This window comes from Doryrhamphus excisus, linkage group LG12 (genome assembly GCF_037039965.1).
Source record: "Doryrhamphus excisus strain RoL-2023G ecotype Guam linkage group LG12, RoL_Dexc_Guam_v1.1, whole genome shotgun sequence".
Classification (NCBI taxonomy): Eukaryota; Metazoa; Chordata; class Actinopteri; order Syngnathiformes; family Syngnathidae; genus Doryrhamphus; species Doryrhamphus excisus.
In genome coordinates, this window is record NC_136368.1 from 13,076,796 (window position 1) to 13,100,455 (window position 23,660).

At 42.1% G+C, this 23,660-nt stretch overlaps 1 protein-coding gene across 6 annotated transcripts; it reads right to left on the minus strand.

Annotated features, from left to right (window-relative positions):
- Window positions 1–29: 29 nt before the first annotated feature.
- ankrd44 (ankyrin repeat domain 44) lies at window positions 30–23,591 on the minus strand. Of its 6 annotated transcripts, none has more exons than XM_058081401.2 (29): window positions 23,215–23,591; window positions 19,713–19,796; window positions 18,702–18,780; window positions 18,548–18,618; window positions 17,774–17,974; window positions 17,437–17,524; window positions 15,642–15,784; window positions 15,344–15,556; window positions 15,045–15,123; window positions 13,890–14,004; window positions 13,731–13,813; window positions 12,824–12,887; window positions 12,381–12,449; window positions 12,164–12,304; window positions 11,686–11,751; window positions 10,490–10,601; window positions 10,271–10,342; window positions 9,288–9,489; window positions 9,129–9,216; window positions 8,938–9,055; window positions 8,076–8,298; window positions 7,919–8,006; window positions 7,074–7,157; window positions 6,860–7,005; window positions 6,704–6,786; window positions 6,230–6,256; window positions 5,516–5,598; window positions 5,349–5,440; window positions 30–3,892 (listed from the first exon to the last, which is right to left on the minus strand). In XM_058081401.2, exons 1-29 carry the CDS (start codon window positions 23,239–23,241, stop codon window positions 3,627–3,629), a joined length of 3,207 nt encoding a protein of 1,068 aa, XP_057937384.2. In that variant the 5' UTR covers window positions 23,242–23,591; the 3' UTR covers window positions 30–3,626. The 6 variants fall into 6 exon arrangements, with proteins under 6 accessions (XP_057937384.2, XP_057937381.2, XP_078651374.1 ...); XM_058081398.2 differs by having other exon boundaries at window positions 12,824–12,932; XM_078795248.1 differs by having other exon boundaries at window positions 12,824–12,932; window positions 23,163–23,591.
- Between the last annotated feature and the right edge of the window lie 69 nt (window positions 23,592–23,660).

The window sequence follows — 23,660 nt, forward strand, 5'->3', positions numbered from 1 at the left end:
TAGTGAAGGGAAACACAATAACAAAAGGCCAAACTGCACACATTTAATGTTCTAATTGTACAATATATATATAAAAACAAAAAGTGTAGCTGACGAACAGCCGTCAGCGAGTCGTACTGCATCAGGAACTGCTGTGAAAAACATGTTTTTTTGTTGTTTTATTAAAACGACGTGCTAAGGAAACATCTGATCGTCTCTTAAGTTAATTTAAGGTCATATGTTGAGTCTGTAATGAAAACCCATATGAAGCATCAATATATAAAAGAGCAGTACCAAATACAACCTTTAAGTTCACCAACAGCAAATCAGAGCATAGTTGGCAAAAATAAACAGACATAAAAATTCTCTCTTCATTCAAAGTGAAATGTCCAATGAAAAGCATTCATTATTACCGTATAACTTACCAACACCATCATTTCCTTATGCCCTTTAGTTAAAAATTCACTAAGTGCCCTCTAGTGGTTTGGGTCAATAGCAAACATGACCCTCAATGTATTTCATATTTCTCAGTTATGATACTTGAAAATTCAAATGACAAAAAAAGAACATTTGGTTTAGTCTAGTACCTGTTTGGTTTTCAATTCAACACCATTGGGAATGTTTGCCTTCCAGCTCCAGTGGAGTGACAATACAAAAAGACACATTTAGATGCTCCAAATAACAGTGAGTACACATCTATTTAACGTCTACAAAACATTATTAGGCCCGCAGTATTTATTTATGCTGGTTATTATTGTGAAATGGCTGTGATTAAAAAAAAAAGTGAAAATAACCTTGTACGTGAAATTTCAGGTTTTTTTTTCATCTTGCAAGATTTGGATGTTTTGATCCAAATATGACGCCCTCGAAATACTCATATGCATATATACCCAGTTTGTCTCTCTGTGACACACAAATCGTGAAAATACCTCTTACGTGAAATTTCAGGGTTTTTTTCATCTTGCAAGATTTGGATGTTTTGATCATGTAATATTGAAATTTCATCCCTGTGAAAACTTGTTTCTTTCATAATTTTTTTGGTTATTTAATTCCAAAACACCCCCGGAATATTACAATTTTTGTCATTCTAAAATTATTTTTTCCCCCTTAACTTTAGTGGAAAATAAACAATTTTATGCTTGGAATATTTCATCTTCTTTCCCATAGCATTGCTTCTTTATAGTATAGTACGTTTTTTCTAAGTGTGGCGAAAACGCCATGGTAAACATCTGATCATCACGTCCTAAAAATTCACTGTAAATAACGGCGATTAAATGTGCTGGTTGTGATTAGGCGACCTGACCCTTTTACTGTATACAGTAGATCCTCGACTATTCCCCACATACAGTGTTCCCTTGTTTATCGTGGGGGGGGGGGGTAAGTTCCAAAATAGCCCACAATAGTCATCAATGACTGTATAATTATTATATATGTCTTAAGGTAATAAAATCCCTCACAATATACTTTTCGCATACAGGAATTAACATTTTATCACATGTCCCTCTTGTTTAAACGCTCTCAAAGTTCGAGATTGGACACATGAAATTTAAGGGACTCACGCATTCACTCCTCTGATTGTGGCTTGTCCTGGCGCCGTTTTTGTATCCTTGTTAAAACATGTTCCTCCTCTTTCATACAACATACAACGATCATACAACAGGAAACAGGCAGTCCTGCGCGAAGGAGACAACGGTCTTCAGACAATCAGAACGCAGAAAACTCTGGACATGCCTTCAACTCTGGACACGCCTTCAACTCTCAAATGAGTATACAACACCCTCTGGTAGCAGTACTAAATACAATACCACACATACACAGCACCAATAGATCACGCTAATACTCCACAAGGATGCAGAACACATTGCATGTTCATACTTTAAAAAATTCCACAAAAGAGTAAATCTAAATCTACAAAGGGTGAACCGCGATGTAGTGATGTAACAGTATTCCAGATTTATTTTTTCTGCCTTAAATGGTAAATTATACATAGTTGAATGCTTAGCTTAAACCCAAAATGAGAGTGCTGCAGCTATGAATCCAGCAGAGGGTGCTGTCTCACAAAAGTCAATATGCTGTGACAAGACATGATGTTATATACTTGTCAATTAGAACAATACTACACAGTCATTGCTCATTTATGGCAGTGAATTGGAATCAGACCCAACCGCTTCTTTTTTTTTTAATCATATTTTCATAATTATGGCGTAGAAAACCTGTTTTTGAAACTGTTTTAGAGCCTTCCAGACATTAAATAACACCCATATCCTTTACATCAGTATTACCCAATATAGTAGACATTATAAGAGAAAATAAGCCGTTTAAGACATAAATAAAACTTGTGCTTGTGTCGTAGTTAGGCCTGTCACTATAATGAATAAATCGATTTATTCAACGATTAAAAAAAACAAATGGATAATTATGACGCCCTCGATATACTCATATGCATATATACTCCGTTTGTCTCGCTGTGACACAAGCTGGAGGACAAGAGGGTTCACTCTGCATCTGTCTGTGGCATTTGTTCTATAACTGAAATGACCGGAAAGAGTGGGCTCTTATCTCATTCCGCATCTTTGTGGAGGCTAGGCTACTAGCTAGGGTAGCTACTATCACAACTGCACTTAGCCAGCTCCGTGACTCGGCATTCGCTAACATTAATCGACTTTTAACCACGTTGTGGGGATATTTCGGTTTTAAACAGAACACCGACGACCGACACGGACAGTTCTTCTCAACTCCGAGGAAAAAAAAAGTACCGATGAAGGTGCTCGGGCAGCGATGCCTGCGTCACGACAGTCAACGCTTACGGCAAATATAAATTAAACAGTTCAAAATGGTGCGCGCGCACAAAGTAAACATCGGAGAAACATACACACATACAGGCAACTTCTGTGTTAAGCTAATGACTCACACACATACACGGTACAAAAGTGGTTCATAATTAAATGGTGCGTGTATTTTCGCCATGAGCGAATAACGAGGATCTACTGTATTTTAGGAAATGTCGATTTAAAAACAAAAACAAGCGTCAAGGCACTGCACTGATGGCACATTGCTGGTAGGGCGGCGATAGAAGAGGTCAAGGCCTTGTGTCCTTTACATTTAAGTGCTGGCAGTTTTTGTACCGTTGTGTCAAATGAAAACAAAGAAGAGAGGAAGACTCCCTGTCAGGTGATTTTGGCGGGAATTATTTGTTTTTTTTCTCATTTTTTTCCTTTTCTTTAAAAGCATCGGCTACCCTGGTTCACGAATGTCGGCATGCAGGAAAAGGGCAAAATGGAGTCTTTCTTAACAAGCCAGCTTTGTGCTTCAGGTAACAAAGTGATTGTTGCGACGATGACTCTGCAATTTTAATAAGTGCGTACGCCATAGGAGTATCGTTGCAGGTTGACATGTTCAATCAACATTATTATTGTGTTAAAAGCTGCTTATTTTGTACAACAAACCAGCCTGTTAGGAAAAACTACTAAAAGGACATTTAGGTTTTTTTTTGTACAAAAGATGGCTTTTTTCTGTCTTTCTTGTAAAAGACAAAAAAAAGGTCTCACCAGGTGAAGACTGAGAAACGAGGTCAGTTTGGATTTCAGCACCCGTGAGAGAACAAACATGCAACCTTCTTCAGTCCAAAAAGACATCACCTCACAATGTCAGAACGTTTCCGAATCCTCAGAGTCGTTCTCTGTGGTCCCCTCGCTGGAGGGTCCCGACGGGTTCCGTGAGCTGCGCGGTCCACGGGGTCGGGCGCCGTCGGGGGGGCCTCTAGGCGCCTTAGGGGGCAGCTGCCTCAGCAGGGAACCCGGGGAGGGGGCCCCAGAGCTGCAAGGGGAGCAGAAAGGCATCATGGTAGCCAGAATGAGAGCCAGACAGTCTGCCACCTCATGGCTGGGAGCGCAAGCCAGAGCTGGGGTCAAACCTGCGGGACAGAGAGACAGGGATGGAGGGGGGGTAGCGAAACGGCAAAGCGGGAGACGGAAAAGAGGGACGGAGCGGCAATCTGTTAGTGTTTCAGCCAGCAGACACATACGTGAGGGGAGGGGTGCAACAGTAACAGTACATACAGTACATGCTACATGGACAAAGGTACTGAGACACATCTTTTAATTAATTCAGTGAAGTCAGACCAAACTGCTAATTACTCTGTCCCAACACTTTTGTCCATGTGGTGAACGACACTGCACTGCAAACAAGTAACTTTAACTGACCTTTAAATTACAGTTTCTACTATCAGTTGAGACTTATTTTTTCATGACTAAAAGTCTATTTGAATATAGGAAAAACTCCTCCGTTCCTCACCTGCCAGTGAATGGCAAAAATCCACAGATAATTGCACATAAAAATGTTCATTTTTGACACAGCTTTTTGATGCTCAATTCCAATTTTGGATCAACATTTGCAGTAAACGTTACTTTTGGAACTATTACATTTTGATTCAGCTCCAGAACCCTTTTAAAAATATAAATTAGTAACAAATGCAATAATGACTACAACATCATTACACATACAAACTGCTTTCCAGGTCATGTAATTGACCAGGATTTAGGCTTTTTCAACACTATACGGCACACTTAAAAGCCTTTAATCTTCTTCTTTCTCTTTCGGCTTTTTCCTTCAGGGGTCGCCACACCAAATCAATCTCCTCCATCTAACCCTGCTGTCTGTCTCTCTCACACCAACTACCCTCATGTCCTCCTTCACTACATCCATAAACCTCCTCTTTGGTCTTCAAAACACAGCATCCTTTTACCAATATATTCACTATCTCTCCTCTGGACATGTCCCAACCATCTCAGTCTCTGACTTTATCTAACAAGTAATGTCCCTCTGTACTCGTTCCTGATCCTATCCATCCTGGTCACTCCCAATGAGAACCTCAACATCCTCATCTCTGCTACCTCCAGTTGTGCTTACTTATTTACTTACTTAAAAACCTTTAATCTTCTCCGAAATTGACCATGTGCCTTATGAGTGCCAAAATCTGTAAAAAATTTTGAATATTTTTAGTAAGGGCTCTGCTTGATTGACTGTCGGACCATTTCCGGCTGACACATGGATGCAATACGTATGATACGTACGATAAACCAATCAGAGAACAATACGTACATTTACCTCTGTGATAAACTATACTTATAGATATACATAATAAATATTGTAGACTGTAGGTGTAGGCTTGAGCAAGCTGATGCTAAGCTAACAAAAACACTTTTAAAGAGCCTTTTTCCACCACCCTAATGAGTAACTAAACTTTCTTCACAGCTTTGTGTGAAAGCAGATCAAAGAAAATAGCGCAAAGACTGCCGGAAGTCAACACTGAAGACACACGCAGGAAGAGGCTACTGCTGCCATGTCAAGCCAAGTCGAGTGCACCTCACCGTTCTCGTCCACCGTCTGAATGTTGGCTCCACGAGACAGCAGCTCCTGGACCGCCCGTTTGAGTCCGCTACGAGCCGCCAGGTGGAGGGGGCTGCCAGGGAGAGGTCAATGGTCACTGATGATGGTCACTGACTTTGGGTGGATTTTGCCGTGGCAAGGAACTCACGTTTGCAGGGCGGCATTTGTGGCGTTGATTCGCTCCGAGTCGGACAATTTGTCCAGGATTAGCAGGGCGCACTCTTCTTTTCCCTGGAAAGAGTTTAGAGTCAAGACCTCATTCTCCGTGCTGTATTTCCTCCAATAGTGGCCTCCACTCTAATAGACGCAATGCTTCAATTAATCACCATATGGTTTCCCACTTCAAAAGAAGGCCCTTTTAAAAAAATATATTTTTTACATATTGTTTTTGTAGCATTATTTATGCATTGAAAAATAATTACAATTAGATAAATTGTAAAATTTAAGTCCTCCTTATCTATAAACACCTTACCTCTATGACCCCTTCTTTTTTCACACCACAGAAAAAATAACAGGTGTTAGTATTTTAATTTTAAAAAATTATATGCAGCCATGATTTACACTATAAAATATTGTAAAAAAAATTATAGTCCTCACTTATAAATGCCTTACCTCTAATAAGTGCCTTTTTGCCACAGCAAAAATAACAGGTATTGCAATATTATATTTTAGGAAATATGTCTTTAAAAATTATTACAATATTATTACATAATATAGGCGTTCTCATCCATAAACACCTTACTACTAATAAACCTCTTTTTTTCACCACTGGCGATGACATTTTAAAACATGTTTGTGTTTAATGTATATTTTTTAAATACAATAAATTATTAAATACCATTCACGTCCATGAACACCTTACCTCTAACAAACGCCTCCTCTTTTTCCCCTTCAGGAGAAAAAAAAAACAGCAGTTATTTAAAATGCTATAACGTTGTGTGGAAAAAATACTAATATTCTCGTTGTTAAATGCCTTACCTCTGATAAACATTTGATACTGTCTGCAGTTGAGTAATATGTAAAATGTTCCCTTGGCCACTATTTGAGGAAATATGGTAATCAATGCTAAAAATAAAAAAATCATTCCCATCTCCATTTTGTAACAATAACATCATATGGAAAGACAGGAGATGCCCGCCTTTGACAGGGTTAGCTTCTGGGACCAACAACAAATTCAAATATTTAAGACACTCATAAAAATGTCACATAAAATGGACACTTGGCTACCTTGTCCCCTCCTGCAAACCCTCCTGCTACCTTAACATAAACCTTCTGCTCCGATTTTGTATCAACATTTGCAATAATAGTGGCTGTTGTAATTGGAGTAGACACTTACATTCTTACAAGCTAGATGCAGGGCAGTGTTGCCATCCTTGTCCGCTTGATGGAGGCTGCTGGTGGCACTGTTGAGCAGAACCTCTGGAAACAAAACAAACACAAAATAAAAACAATTTTCAGGACATGTGGTAGGAAGTAAATGCCGTCTGCTCACCAAGGACCCCAATGTGACCCCTCTCGGCCGCCATCATCAGCGCGCTGCGACCCGATTGGTCCACGGCATCCACTGGTGCATCGTGGGAAAGAAGCAACTGGACGCAATCCACGTGACCCGAGAAGGCCGCCGCATGGAGAGGGGTCCTGGAACAGGGAGGAAAGGATGTGACCCCATGATGACACACGCGCGCACACACACACAAACTTTTTACCTGTCTTTAGCATCCTTGCAGCCAGCGATGTCTGAGCCCATGGCCTCCAGCAGAAGAGATGCACACGCCTCGTGGTCGTTCACCCTGTTAGCAGCAACATAAAACATTTACAGGAATTGCAAAAAATCTAATGAATTTTATTGAACTTTCTCCTTTGTGGAAAATCATGACAAATTATTTAATTTGCAATTACAGTAATTTTTTTTTAACTTTATTGATTTTATATTAATTGTACTTCTCAAGTTTATTTTTATGCTTAATTTGAAATATTTTACCTACATAATTATTTTAATTATGTAATTATTTCAAGATTTTTTTTTCCACAACAGTTATTTGCAATTAAATGCCACGTAAAAAATAAATGAAATCCAATTAAACCATTACAAATACCATTAAATATATACAAATGCCATCAAATAATGTTAGAAATTTCCTAAAATTGGGGCACACAAAAATACAGTATATTGGTGAAACAAATAAATAAATATATGTATTATATTATTATATATATAAAACAATAGAAATCAATTTGTGGAAAGTGTAATACAGTATATTTATTATAGATTGGTAATTAATGATTTTAATGATTGTTGTTTTATACAGTATATATAATTACCATTATTACATTTTGTCCATTATGAAGTTATTGGAGACCCCGTACAGGCTCCTTGAGTGCCCAAAAATACACCTGTAAATACTTTTTGTCTTTTAATATATTAATTTAATTTCACAATTAATCAACAGCACCTCTGCTGGTTACAGACATGTATTGCACTTCATTCTGCCTCAGGTGCTGCCAAAGGCATAGCTCCTACCAATCAATTAATCAATTATTATGAACTTACACAGCACAGTGCAGTGGCGTGAACGGGTTTCCGTCAATGCAGCGACAACCTTTCTGCTCCAGTAGAACCTCCACACAGCCCTCATGACCTACACACACAGATACGTACGGGATATATTACAAAGATGCACAGACTCCGGCCACTCTCTCACACTGACCATGGTAGCAGGCCCAGTGCAGTGGCGTGTATCCGTGGTGGTCTCTAACAGGTGGCAGCGAGTCTGGTTCAGGGCAGGCGATGCTCAGGAGCTCGCTCAGCCAGGAGGCGTGGCCGCGCGCCGCCGCCAGGTGGATGGCAGTGCGACCCTGTGCGTCACCCAGCAACACGGAAGCTTCCTGCTCCAAAAGACACTGGACGCACTCCTCTTGGCCACACAGTAGCTGAAAGGAGGACGAACAGGGATGACTTACAGTGGATTATTGGGGCATTTAGGGGCTTTCATTTTATGTCACCTTCACTGACCTCAACAAAAAAAAACAGTAGTGGAAAAAAAAAAAGAGATTCAAACCCAGATCTTCCCAATCTCCTGAGTGTGCGGCCCCAAGACAATTTATAATGTTAAAATATCTGTGTTGCATTGTGTGCTTATTATTAGTAATGGTAGTATTAGTACTATGGTCGAGTGGTTAGCGCGCAGACCTCACAGCTAGGAGACCAGGGTTCAATTTCACCCTGTGCCATTGCTGTGTGGAGTTTGCATGTTCTCCCCGTGGTGTAGAACATGGGTTTTCTGCGGGTACTCCGGTTTCCTCCCACATTCCAAAAACATGCTAGGTTAATTGTTGACTCCAAATTGTCCATAGGTATGAATGTGAGTGTGAATGGTTGTTTGTCTATATGTGCCCTGTGATTGGCTGGCGACCGCCTCTTGCCCAAAAGACAGCTAGGATAGGCTCCAGCACCCCCTGCGACCCTCGTGAGGAAAAGCGGTAGAAAATGAATGAATGAATGAATAGTACTATGTACTAATACTAAGTAATAGTACTAAGTATACTAGTCTAAACTGTACTAAGGCTCACCCCGAGGTGCAGCGCTGTCATGCCATGGTTGTCCGCCATGTTGACGTCCACTTCCCTCTCCAGCAGCAGAGACACGGCGTCCACATGACCCCCTGCCACGGCCAGCATCAGAGGGGTCCTAAGGAAACATGGTAGGCGTAAGAAAAGATGAGGATGGGGTAAATGTCATGTGATGGCGAGGAATCACTCACTGTCCCTGAGAGTCAGCAGCGTCTGCTAGGTCCGCGCTGTCCGATTCGTCCAGCAGGAGGCGCACGCACGATGTGTGGCCGTTCATTACTGAAGGAAGGGACAACATGTTAGCAGACAGTTAGCTCCTTGCTAAACTGCATCTACAACACTGACTTTACCTGCTAAGTGTACTGGGGTGCCTCCGTGCTGAGTGTCGCAGGTGCGCGTTGACGCCCCATGGCTGAGGAGGATGTGCACGCAGTCTGTGTGACCCCGCTGAGCCGCCATGGCAAGAGGGGTCCGGCCAGCCTCGTCCACGCGATCCACCTCCCTCTCGCCCTGCAGCAGCACCTCCAAGGCCTGAGCATGGCCGTGGTATGCCTGCACACACCAAGCGTGGCACATTCAAGTATCAGGAAGTCTTATTCTCTATCTTGTGAAAGGAAGTAAACTCGAGCCTGACATCAAATAACCAGGCTTCCATCATCTACCCTGTGACAGGAAGTAAACAGGAAGTCTGTCATTGTCTGCTATGTGACAGGAAGTAAATCCGGGGCCTATACTCCAAATCATGCTTAACTCGTCTTTTTCCGGCTTAACCAAGCCAAACATTGAAGGTTTGGGGTATGCAGTACTACAAAGCTGGATACCAACTTCATTAGTCAAGTCAGGATTTTCTACTCGTCATGAGCGCTTTGACATGAAGGGGGCGGGGTTAGCAGCAGATTGGTTGGTTGGTAGAAGAAAAATGCGTCATTAATGACACAAAAATAAAAACAAAATGGAAACCTGACACCTGTATGACAGCAATACTGAGGAGCGGCATTCGAAAAAGATCCAGGATTAATTTCACTTTAATAACAGGAAGAATAAAACAGATAATGAATATGTTAAATGAAATAAAATACATGGAAAATTCAACGATGTTGTTATCATTTTCAGAGACAACTGATGCCGGTGTATGAGTTACCATGGCAACATAATGTAACATACAAGCGCAAGTACAAGCCCCAGAAGTCTGACGTCTTTATCTACCATATGACAGGAAGTAAACAGGAAGTTTGCCATCAAGTAAACAGAAAACTTGCTGCCAAGTAAGCAGGAAGTGTCCCATCTTCTACCATGCAACAGGAAGTTGCATGCAAATTGTTGTGCTACTCACAGCCAGGTGCAGAGGACTCCTGGCGTTAGGGCATTCTGGGTCGTCATGGTAACCGTCATCTCTGTCCAGCAGCTGCACATCACATAGGTCACATGATCAGTGCACGACCCACCTGTGTCATGCTTCAATTACTTTTATTTGGAGCTTTTTGGCTGGAAATCGAATACTTTATAGCCACTAATTCCCAGTTTGTGTGTGTGTGTGTGTGCATGCACATACCAGCTGCAGACAGTGTTTGTGCCCGTAGGCTGCAGCGTAGTGCACTGGACTGTAACCTTGTTTGTCTTTGAGGGAGGCTGTCGCTCCGCTCTGAAGCAGGAACTCCAAACATCTAGAAAACGAGACAGCGAAACACAAGGACATTCTACACATCTTCCACTGCACATCTCTGTTCATGATAAAGCACAACAAGTGCATGCTGTAGCAACAGGTGGTGCTATAGCATCTAACTAAGGCCTCTGGGGCTCATTTAGACCATCGGCATGGAGAAAGTCACTCCAGGAAAAGGCACCATAACAACAATGGTGAAAATTGTCGTTAGCCTCTTTAGCACAGAAATACCTCACAACAACAATGTTTACAGCAGGGGTCTCAAACACGCGGCCCGTGGGCCAAATGTGGCCCGCAGGACACTAGTTTGAGGCCCCCGCCTTGATATGAAAGTTTAATGTTAGTGCAGCCCACGCAAGTTTGATATGGATGCTGTATGGTATCATGTACCCAGAAAAAATTATTACGTTTGATTAATGTTCATGTTAAAGGTTAAATAACTGTTAATAGTTATCCTCCCTATCCGTGTGGAAGTGGTAAGTTTTTGGCTATTTAAGTTTAAAGGAAATAACTTGAAGGCTACCGTTTAGGTCGCTAGCTCTCTAGTTTGCGAGTTAGCATGTGTCTCAAGACGCTGCAGTTGCGCAATATGTTGTAAATAAAAAAAGTATAAATGTGACTATAGTCGTGTTTTGTCATGTCTACAGGGCTCTAATAATGCTTTGTTAATTTTAATCTGAAAACAATAATTTGTCTACCCACCAACTATATGTGGTTTCTTAAGTTTTTATTATTTGTCGTTTTATTATTATTATATTTATTTATTACTGATTGATTGATTTTCTTTATTCTTGATTTGTTTATTTATTTTTCATCTTATTTTGTGCAGAAAAATAAAAATGAAGATATTTGAGAACAGTGTAATGTTTTATCACAGCTTTTATTGTAGAAAATCGGAACCAAAGCACTGAAAAAGTTTGTATATTTTTCTGTTTTTAATAAATGCGTTTTGTTTTTTTTTTGGAAAACCTGATGCGGCCCAGCCTTGCCCAGACCCTAGCTCCTGTGGCCCCCAGGTAAATTGAGTTTGAGACCCCTGGTTTACAGTGTGAAAAAAAACTAAAATAGCTTTAGCTTGGACTCACAGTGCAGCCTCTTTCTCCCGCTCCGCCTGCACTCCTTCACTCTCAGGCTCCAGAGCAACACGACGCCTGAAAGACATGTATAGTACATAAGGCATCCTTTAGCTATCTCTGCATGCACTGTAAAATGTTGCTACTCAGTTTTTACTGTTAAAGTCATTTGTGTTACATTTATTGTTGTGTTACCGTGATACTGATGCTGAGCAGTTTGCTCCCCACCACTATTAGAACATTGGTTCTGTTGCTGCTTTGTGGTCCAATATACTTCTTAATAAATGACCATGTTTTCCTGTCCACTTTTTCATGCACTCAAAATTATTAAAGTTAAAAAATTATCACATAATTATCCAATTATCTCCTGGTTCCAATTAAGTCATCATCCATGAATTAAGACTCCTACTATAATAGCTCATTTGTGGTACTCTGGAGCAAAAGACGTCCACATAGGTGGTCTGTGGGCTTGCATGTCCTGGTCTTTCACCTTCGGTCCAGGTCAGAAGCAGCAGCATAGTGCAGAGCAGAGCGCCCCCAATTGTCTGTGGCATTAATAGCGGTCCCACAAGCCACCAGTGTCTCCAGACACTGATAGTGACGACTGGCCGCGGCATAGTGGAGCGACGTCCTGCGAGACGACCAAAAAAACAAAAATCAAGACTTTTCAGGTGCAGTAGTGCGCTGATAATCACAAAGTAAACAACCTGCCGCAGTTGTCCCTCCTGTTGTGGTCGCCTCCGCTCGTCAACAATAACTTGACACACTCCACGTTGCTGCACACAAACACCAGCATCACATGATCAATAAAAGCATGGAGCTTGAACTCTCTCAGAAAGCCCTGTGCCACCATTATTAATATGTAATATTAAACATCTGTTTAAAAACTGACACTTTTGTAGGCCACTTTTTCCTTCATTCATAAATGATTGCTGTTGTTGCACATTTTCTTCAGGCTTCTGACTGGCCATAATGGACTAAGCTAAATCCCCACCTGTTGATATGGCATATGTTTCACAGCTAACAAATGTGTTATTCACGAGGGGGTGGACATTTATTTTGTACAGCTTTATGTTCCAATAAAATATGCAGAAAATGTACTTCAAACACAAGAGCTGCTATACAACATGTTATCCAACATGACGCTCACCCTCCGGCAGCAGCGGCATGCAGGCAGGTCCTCCCCTGACTGTCGGGGGTGTCGATCTGGAAGCCTGCACACAGGACCGAGTCGTTACACATTATGCTAAACCTCCAGCCTGAAGAGGACAGTGCAGGAAGACAGAGGGCAGGGTTGGACAAGTGACGAGTAAAGAGAGAGACGAGGAAGTGGGGCACGGAGAGGGAGAGAGACAGACAGGAGTTAGTGCTACGGGTGAGGGGAGGAAACAGGTTAGTGCAGTATGGTGCAGGCTACAGCTACATGACATCTCAATTTTTTTAAACATTTTCCGGAGCATAAACTTCAGAAATATTGGAATTTTCCTGCAAGGAAAATGCGTGCAATGAGGCTACAATGATGTACCATCACTTATATCATTGTTTTGCTTCCAACAGCCACGATGCTCTGATGTGTTTCTTTCTCCGGTATTTTCTCGCCATGTTGCTCATCAATTACAAAATACAATAATTTCTCGTTTACTGCACTAAATAGGTTCTAGACCTGATTGAGATAGTTAATTTCCACAAAGTAGGATTCAATATTAATAATAATATTACCCCAATAGTCACTTTTACTCTCCTATTATGCTTTGTTTACATCACATTGGGATCTCTGCAGGGACAAAGCCACCGCTAGCATAGCAAGCTACCAATCTAATTAGTTAGCCTCTCCATTTTACTTAATATAAAGTTAATAAATTTGCCACTTCCACACAGAATGAGAGGAGAACATTTTTTTCACTCATGGCACAATGTAATATAATGTCATGTCTCAACATTACTGATGCCTAGTGACCAGAATACTACATATAACTTTCAATATTTTTGACTAATTACATGGCATAGGTAACCACAAAACATTATGAGGGGTTAACTGTCATTTCTATGTGGGTTACCTGATGAGAGAAGCTTGCGGCAGCAGTCCGAGTGAGCATTCAAAGCTGCCATGTGCAGTGGAAACATGCCGTTGACGCCTCGTCTTTATAAGAAATGGACACGGGAGGACTTTTAATAACTGTGGATACGTTGCCATTATCGGACGTTAACACACAAACCTGGTGCAGTCAGCGCCACTGGTGATGAGCGTGTTGATGAGGAGTTCGTGGCCGTAGCGAGCGGCAATGTGGAGCGGCGTGTTGCCGTCCTTGTCCACACTGTCGATCTCTCCGCCTGGAATGTCATAACTTGCATATAGCTGAACATAGAAGTGCCATTTTTGGACCATTTTGCAATGTCAACTACTGTTTATAACACGCTACATTTGAACAGTACTCAAATAAAACTGTGTTCTTCACACAAAAACATGTCGTACTATGAATCCAGTGTACGCACCCTTATGGGACGTAGTAAAACAGAAAAAGTCTCACCAAGCATCCTCTAACTGTATGGGATGCTGCCTTTATTAAGTTATATATAACCATGACAGGCGGCACGGCGGTCTAGTGGTTAGCGCGCAGACCTCACAGCTAGGAGACCAGGGTTCAATTCCACCCTCGGCCATCTCTGTGTGGAGTTCTAACTAACTACATGTTCTCCCCGTGCATGTGTGGGTTTTCTCCGGGTACTCCAAAAAAAAAAAAAAAAATCCAAAAACATGCTAGGTTAATTGGCCACTCCAAATTGTCCATAGGTATGAATGTGAGTGTGAATGGTTGTTTGTCTATATGTGTCCTGTGATTGGCTGGCGACCAGTCCAGGTTGTACCCTGCCTCTCGCCCAAAGACAGCTGGGATAGGCTCCAGCGACCCTCGTGAGGAAAAAGCGGTAGAAAACGAATGAATGAATGAATGAATAACCATGACATTTTTTCAGTGTTATAACGTTGTCAAAATTGAAGACAGAGATACCATTTTTGCCCCATGTTGAGATCTCAACTACTAATACAAGCATGCTAAAATGTGATCATGATTCGAGTACTGTGACCTGTGTTCTGTGCGCACAAAAAAATGTCAGATGATGAAATGCAAGATGCCCCCACACGCGTCAGGTATAATAAAACATGGAAAAGTTTCACAAGACATCTTGCAGCTGCCTCTGAGTCCGTAATCATATAATGTGAATGTGTCAGAATCACAATTAAAGACGCCATTTTTGGCCCATATTTTCCAAACATGCTACATTTGTAAGAATTAACACTGTGACTTGTGTACAAAATATATCGGAATCCGATTCATCCAGCCCCCAAGTAATATATCCACATGAAGTCTCACCATTCTGGATGAGAGTCTGTGAGCGAGTAAAGCGACCGTGGACAGCCGTCATGTGAAGAGGACTCTTTCCATCTCGACTCTGCAAAGAGAAGAAATAATAGTTATAGTAGTTCAAATATCACGCCAACTTTGCCGCACATCTGCAAGAAATATGTGATGAACAGCCTATTGGTCTCACTCCCATTTCTTCTTTTTGTATTTTCAGGCCCTACCTAGAAACTCCTAAAGATCCAATTATGTAAAATGTAACTGTTGTTAACATTTTGATCAAGAGTTGATATTTAGAAATATTTTCATACCTGCACGTTAACATCGGCACCATTATTGACCAGGACCTCCAAACAGAGTGCTCCGTGCGTGGAGGCGGCAGCAAAGTGCAGCGGCGTGAAACCCTTGTTATTAGCCTGGCTGACGTTAGCGCCGTAGTCAATCAGCTCGCTCACCACAGCGTCCTGGCCATTGAAACACGCCACGTGGAGCGCCGTGTTCCCAAAGGCGTTGGACTCATCGATCTGTTGCAGTAAAATCAAATATTCCGATTATTACTGCGACTACATGCATACTTAAAAAAAGCAAAACAACAACAAAGATCCTTACTTCTACAGCCAGATAGAGCAGGTGCTTCACCACCGCTATCTGTCCACTAGAGGCCGCCGTGTGCAGGGGGGTGTAGCCACGCTTGTCCTTGCAGCTTATCTCCGCCCCCTGACTCACCAGTAGACACACTACATCCAAGTGACCTGGATGTAGTGTAGTACATGTGGAGTAAAATGTGATGTTGTACATTCATTCATTCATTCATTTTCTACCGCTTTTCCTCAAGAGGGTCGCGGGGGTGCTGGAGCCTATCCCAGCTGTCTTTGGGCGAGAGGCGGAGTACACCCTGGACTGGTCGCCAGCCAATCACGCGGCACATATAGACAAACAACCATTCACACTCACATTCATACCTATGGACAATTTGGAGGATGTTGTACACTAAAGCATATTAATCACAATCATCTGTGAACATGTAATGTAATATACTGTATGGTCAACTGTATTGTATGGAATATTTTTTAAGTTAAAGCATTAAAAAAACCTCCTTATGACCTTCTAAATGCTGTTTTTAACATTATTAGAGCCCTCTTGACATTAAATACACCCCTTATATTCTGCTGGAGCTGCTCTCCAGTAGTTCCCTTGTATTTTTGTACACTGTGGCTTCTCCCTATTTTGTGTTGTACAGTAGTTTGCTTTTCTGATACCTATATTTTTCCACTCCTCGAGAGTGCACTTTGTTATTAAACATTGTCTCTATACATTTTTTGTTGTCTTTGCTTTGAGATCCAACCACCGGCTGTCCCTTTACACTCACACTACCCAATATAGTATAGACACAATAAGAGTAAATAAGACTCATTGTGATGCGTTATGCTATAAATGTGTTCACCCATGTAGCAGAGTGGGTGACGGACAGGGATTTCAGAGTTGAGTTTCTGCTTTGAGTGCGTAACGGACACAACAATAGGCAGCATTTTTATTAGGGATATTTATTAAAGATAATTGCGCCTGTTGTTCCTTGTGTCTTACCAAACACTACAGTAGCACTGCGCTAACACCTACTAACCAGTGTACTATATAATATGTTTCATCAAAGTCTTTCAATGTGTTTTTTGAATGCCTTATATTTGTATGTTAGTTCATTTTGTCAATTGTATGCTTAATTTAGGCATGACATTCTTAACATTGGTTAGCATGCAGACCTCACAGCTAGGAGACCAGGGTTCAATTCCACTCTCGGCCATCTCTGTGTGGAGTTTGCATGTTCTCCCCGTGCATGCGTGGGTTTTCTCCGGGTACTCCGGTTTCCTCCCACATTCCAAAAACATGCTAGGTTAATTGGTGACTCCAAATTGTCCATAGGTATGAATGTGAGTGTGAATGGTTGTTTGTCTATATGTGCCCTGTGATTGGCTGGCGACCAGTCCAGGGTGTACCCCGCCTCTCGCCCAAAGACAGCTGGGATAGGCTCCAGCACCCCCCGCGACCCTCGTGAGGAAAACGCGGTAGAAAATGAATGAATTCTTAACATTTGCTTAAATAGGGTGTTCTTTTTTTTTTTTTTTTTACTAACAATAGACCGTATTCAATCAGGAAACTGTATGATTTATTAATTAATAGATTTTAAAAAGCGCAAAATTCAAAGTGGTGTTTATGCAGTGTGTAAAAATCCTTGCAACATTATCATGCAACACAATAACACATATCAATTCATGTATGGCCAGCATATTCACTCATTGAGCATGTTTCGGATTCTCTGAATCGGCATAGCAAAAGGTGGTTAAACCAGATAATGGTATGCCAAATGCCAAAGCGTGTATTGTACAGGTGTACTAATGTATAGTCTTACCCATAAAAGCAGCCCAGTGCAGTGCCCGCCCGTCCTTCTTATCAAAAGCATTGATGTTGGCTCCTTTGGCGAGGAGAAGGTTGACCATCTAACACACACAAACACACCCACACACAGGTCAGGTGATGCATAAACATGCTTGCATTCATCTTGTCTAATGACACAGCTGCTCTCTCTTTCACTGAGACACAAAGGATGTTCGCATCACGGCCGCTATGCTAATCAACAAGGAGTAGAAACAAATGGAAAGGTTAGGTAATACTTTCCCGAAGGAAATTATGAGGTAGCCTGTTGCAAAAAAGAAAGAACAACAGATGGCTCAGGTGTACTGCAGTACCTCCGTGTGGCCATTAAGGGCGGCATGGTGCAGGGCGGTACGTCCCCCTCGGTCTGACACGTTGACGCTGCTCAGCATGGGGATGATGACCTCGGCACAGCGCAGCGCATTGTTGGCGGCGGCCACGTGCAGCGGCGTCTGCCAGTTTTTGTCGCGGGCGTTGACGTCGGCCGAGTGGCGGATCAGCACTCGCACGGCCTCCTGTGGGAGGGAAAATGTTAGCATCTCATCATCTTATGCCAAAACAAAAACATGTAAAACTTAACAACCAATACATGCCAAAAAATATCATGCAGAGCTTTAATTTAATACGGCATTTGAAGAAGAAACACTTGACGGACTATGGTGAGTTTTCCAGGCTTGCCGTGGGATCACTAAAATTAATTAAACACTCTGAATGCACAAAATAATCATCAAACTTACTTATTTGTTCATTTGCTGCACACTTCATACACTGTCTGCTTTCTCCTCCATTTTCATGAGGCATTCGGGCACACTTGTGATTGTTTGGTGCCAGTTATGTTTTTCATTCATGTAATAACTATTACAAACAGGTAATATGAAAGTATAAAAGTGGGCAAATATGAAAGTAGTCCCTGCATCCCTTCATTTTCCGAATGTGCCACGCGGTGAACGTTAGCTCATCCATTTGGTTTTTCACACTTCCTGTTTTGCACGCCTATAGCATGTATGCTAAATCGCTACCTGCACTGCCTCGACTGGTTCCACCTGTTCCTCATTAGACAACAGGTCTTGACGGTGGAACTAGCTCACCTCGCTGCGGGACGCCACAGCCCGATGGAGGGGGGTGAGCCACATGTTATCTTTCGCATTGACCCGGGCGCCTGTAGAGGGGGCAGAGTAAATCAAAATGTGGTGGCTTAGAGGTGGGGTGAAAAAAAAAACAAACAAACAAAAAGTTTCTTACCAGAGAGGATGAGGAGTTCAGTGATGTCTGCATCGTCCAGGAAGGCGGCCGCATGGAGCGGTGTTCGCTTCTCAGCATCCTGAGGCAGGAAGTTTGTACACTGTCACACAATGTTATTCCACAATATTCATTCATTCATTCATTTTCTACTGCATTCCAAAAACATGCTAGGTTAATTGGTGACTCCAAATTGTCCATAGGTATGAATGTGAGTGTGAATGGTTGTTTGTCTATATGTGCCCTGTGATTGGCTGGTGACCAGTCCAGGGTGTACCCCGCCTCTTGCCCAAAGTCAGCTGGGATAGGCTCCAGCATACCCTAATGAGGATAAGTGGCATAGAAAGTGGATGGATGGAGGAAAAAGAGTGCTTTAGCTGGCACTTACATTTTATTATATTGTGACTTAGAAGACTTAGAAGTGTGTTTGTAGGACTTTTTCTCCATTTGTGAGGTCAACATTCGCTCATGTTAAGAAGTGTGTCCAACTTCTCTCAAGAGATTTCTGCAGCGGGACGCTCTGACCCTGGCCCACCACGGACTTCTCCATGGCAACTGCTATGTATCGCAACGACACCCTGCGAACTGAACTCCAGGTGGGCGGGGGAAGCGTCACAGGCATCCACCACCCCCCCACACCCACCAAAAGCCTTCGTCGCTAATTCCCCTGGTGCGGGCATGACGGACCACAGCTTGTGCCGTAAGTGGCTGCAGGTAGCCGGGCTGGCCGCTGCTCATATCGGCTATTTTCCCTTCATTGGCGCTGGTCTTGTGTCTATGTGTGTGAACAATGTCTTTTACCTGTCTGCCGAGGTTTTTTTTAACAGTCCCACACTGTACTCCTTCATCTAAGAGTCTAGTTTGGAGTTGTTGTTTTTTTCCCCTCCCCTCTCCTAGTGTTGTCCCCCCCCTTCTCTCCCCCCTCCTTCATGCAAATTTCCCCACTGAGGGACAAATAAAGGCATATCATTCATTCATTCATTATACTTATTTAGCAATATTTAGCATCCTCACCAAAGCATTGATGTCTTCAGACTTGCATATGAGCATTCGTATATCCTCTGGGTCAGCGCTAAAGATGGCCTGGATGAGAGGAGGCTGCAGAGAGGAAAAGGACACACGGTCACTGAGGGAGGATAATGGAGGCATGTGAACATCTGATGACCAGTGTTTGACAAGACAGAACGTGGTCATGTGTGTGCGTTTATGACCTTAACGTGTTTAGCTAGGACGACAACAATGTCCTTCACTACTACAACAGCTCACTGAGAGGAGGACCAGCAGGAATATTTGCACCAAGCATATTTTTGACAATCAAGATTGTGTGTATGTGTAAGTGTGTACGTGTATGTATGTGTGTGTGTGTGTGTGTGCGTGTGTACACCAAGGGGCCCTTTGTCCCCGAAGCCCTTATTTTCCCTCCTAGATGTCAGATATGAGGTAAATAGAGGTGCCTTAGCATCGCAGTGCAACATTCTCTTGTGTCATTATCAGTGTACGTCAAGTTATACCATCCATCTACGATGTAACTTGCTGGAACCATATTTGGTAATTCAAGCCAAGTTCAAACTTCCTGCTTTGCGTCCTGTTGCTGGCGCAGTGGAGTGTTTCACTTCTGCGTTTGAAACCACTTCCTCTTCGCAACTTCTTACCTCCAGTGTGAGGCCCTTCATCATCATGACAATTACATGTCACAAGGCCTTTAACCTGGTGACACAAACTACAGTTATAGTTTATTTATGCCATCAAAGTTATTGTATTTAACAGTGGTGAGGTTTTGCCAAAAATGCTATAACGCGAGGCACCTGTGCGACATGAATCGCTTTCGCATGATGTCATTTGTCCAAAATGTTTTTAGCTAATGTTTTGCTATTAATACTCCTTTTAAATTTAAAAAATAAGATGTGCGTTTTCAATTTACCTCCATTTTGCTCCATAAAACAAAGCCTATATTCTGTTCAAAGGAGAGAAAGGCCTAACAAGCTCATCTTCGTCCCGTCGGGGTCAACTTGTGTTGCCCCGTGTCTTTCCACAGCTTCAAGGCCAACAACTTCCTGTGTTTCCTGCTATATTCCCAAAGATGGAAAAATGCAGGATTGTCCTACAGAACCTTGACTTTCTCAAATAATACAATTTCTCTGTTAATGTGCATCAAGGAATATCTTCAACCACAGAAGACCACAAAAGAAGAGAGAAAATCTCTGTTGACTAAAGGAATTCCGTTATCATGCAGTCTGAAAATAACAGGAAGTCCTGCAGTGTGGAGAAGTTACATAAAAAAATCAAGTTATTCCTGCTTTGCTTGCAGACTGATGACACAGTGGAATGTCTACAGTGGAGCGTGAGGCCATTCCCACTGAAGCACTCACCGGACACTTCATTAGGTACACCTGCACCGTCTACTTTGAGGCCAAAAGAAGAGATTCATCAAATAAATCCTTTTCCTCGGTTACCTTATACACACACCACCACAGGGTCAAAATATTAGTATTTTTGTCTTATATTGGATCTTATCAAACCTGTTCAGGTGTACCTAATGTAGTGTCCAGTGAGTATATAACCAAGCTGTGTTGCGCAACACCAACGCTTGCTGTGTTTCCTCCTTTATGTAAGCACACATGTGTATCTTGGTTAAGCAAAAAACAAAATGATGGTGTCAGCAGATATTTTTGGTAAGATATGTCCACACAACAGTTATTATTCTAGAACCTATTCCTTATTCCTATTCCCCAGCCTTCAGGGTGAATAATAGCATCCAAATAGAGTCAACAAAAATAATCTAAGCAGTTTTTTTTGGTGTGATTAAGGTGTTTAAGCATCTTATTGGTGCTAAAGAGAATCATGTGATGGTGTGAAAACAAGTCCAGCACACATGGTGACACCGTGAATGCACAGTTGTTGCTGTTGTGCAACGCAAAATGCTTTACTGAAGCACAAAATAGAAGGTTAAGCTCGTCTGAGTTGCTATTTTTCCTCAATGTAAAAGGAGTATTGTTTATGAACTATTCGGCTATTTCCTGCAAGAATTTTAAAGGCAAAACCACGTTAATAAATACAATTTGGGGGGCTACTATGATCTCTAATAAACAGTAATAATATTCATAAAATGTTATACATAAACAATAAAATACGTACTGTACACGGTGTAATCTATATTTTTCCATTTTAGATGTAAGAATACATTAAAAATGCTGTAATAGAAACCGCACCCAAATTATTCACAAGGACCACTGTCCACAAATCCAGAAAATTGTCCCAATTCTTCAAATCAATATTGTTAAAAATATATGAACATACATTTGTACAAGACGGCATTGCTTTAAATGAAAACTTGCTCTTTGGGGGGGAAGTTTGCCCATCATCCACAAATCTTATGTGAGACATAAACAAAAGTCTGTCGCTTTTCTGTGCGTTCTAAAGATATAAAAACAGATAAAATGAGACAACTTGTTACTGCACATAATGGGATCCTCCTATGCCACCTACAAAGACTGCTACTAAAACACCTCCAACAACCTCTAACAAGGTATTATGGGTTTATATACATGCTGTGACCATGTAGCAGCAACCACATTCATGATTAATGTAATTAATAATTACAGTATTTTGGCCATTTTAAGCATAACCGGAACATCATTCCTCAGTGCATTGATTTCACATAGCAATATGCTGTAGAAATGAACTCAAATATGTCGTCTTATATTTTTGGAGTGGTCTGAGGTATTGTTAGCGCCACTCTGACATGCTGCGAGTGAGCCTGTTTTGAAGGTAGTTGCTAGCCGGCTGGTAGCGATCTAATGTGTTCTAGCTAAGTGTCAATATGACTGTAATGTAGTTTGGTCAGTGTAACAATGTTATTAATAAAAATAATGTATCTGTAGCTTGTAACTAACGTCAAATTAATGAAATATGTAAATGGTGCATATTTTTAGGCCTTTTCAGAAGGCTTTATAGGCATAATAAGTGGTTCCAATACATGCAGTAATGAGTTTCTGTTTTTATATCTTTAGAACACACAAAAAAATAAAGATCATACGGATTTTGGATGATGGTCAAAATGTAATGAAGACCTTACCCTGAAAAGGTGCCAAGTTCTCTCTGCATTTGAGTAAATAAACACCCCTAAGCCTACATGATGGAAACACGGTAGCTAATTATGCAAGATATACACACGCACATATTGTAATTAAATGTGACATTAAATATGTTTGTTTAGATGTTCAACAGGAAGCGAGTGTGTTTTGTAATAATAAAATATGTAATAATTAAATCAATGGGGAAAATTAGCATGAGCGCGTTCAAGTGATTCGACTGCACAATTTAGGCTAAAATGCGATATAACTCCTCATTCCCGATACACGAATTAGGAACCGATGTGCTATAACTACAAATGCGGGGGTAAATGTGTTGCAGTTGTGTGTGAAAGTGAATCACCAAGCGTGCTGGATGAGAGCAGTGAATCACCAAGCTTGCTGGATGAGAGCAGGCTAAAGCTAGCGGCGGCTAGCGGCTCTACCTGGTCGGCCAGCTTGAGAACAGCCATCTCTGCCTCGTCTCCAGCGACTCATCCACGCACGCCGACACAGCAGCACCACGGGGCGATGCTGGCAGCGAGGTCCGCTCCTCCTCTCAGGCTAGGGTGTGCGTGGGGCGGCGGGGGGTGGGGAAGTAGGCCGGGCCCGCTTTAGCAGGCTGTGCCTTGCCGCTGGTGGCTTGCTGTGAACGGGGGGACGCTGGCGTCTCTGTGCGAGGGCTCGCTCCTCCTCGGTGTGTGGGAGCCCGAAGGCGGCCAGACTTACCCAGTCGAGCCGGACGAGGAGGAACTCGGAGGTTGTGTCTCGCTTCTCTTGTTTGATGCACTGGGGGCTTCCTCAGCATCAACACGCACGCACAGGCACGCACTATTGCCGCTGCTGCTGCCATCCACTGGATACAGATGGAACCTAACAAACACTGATCACT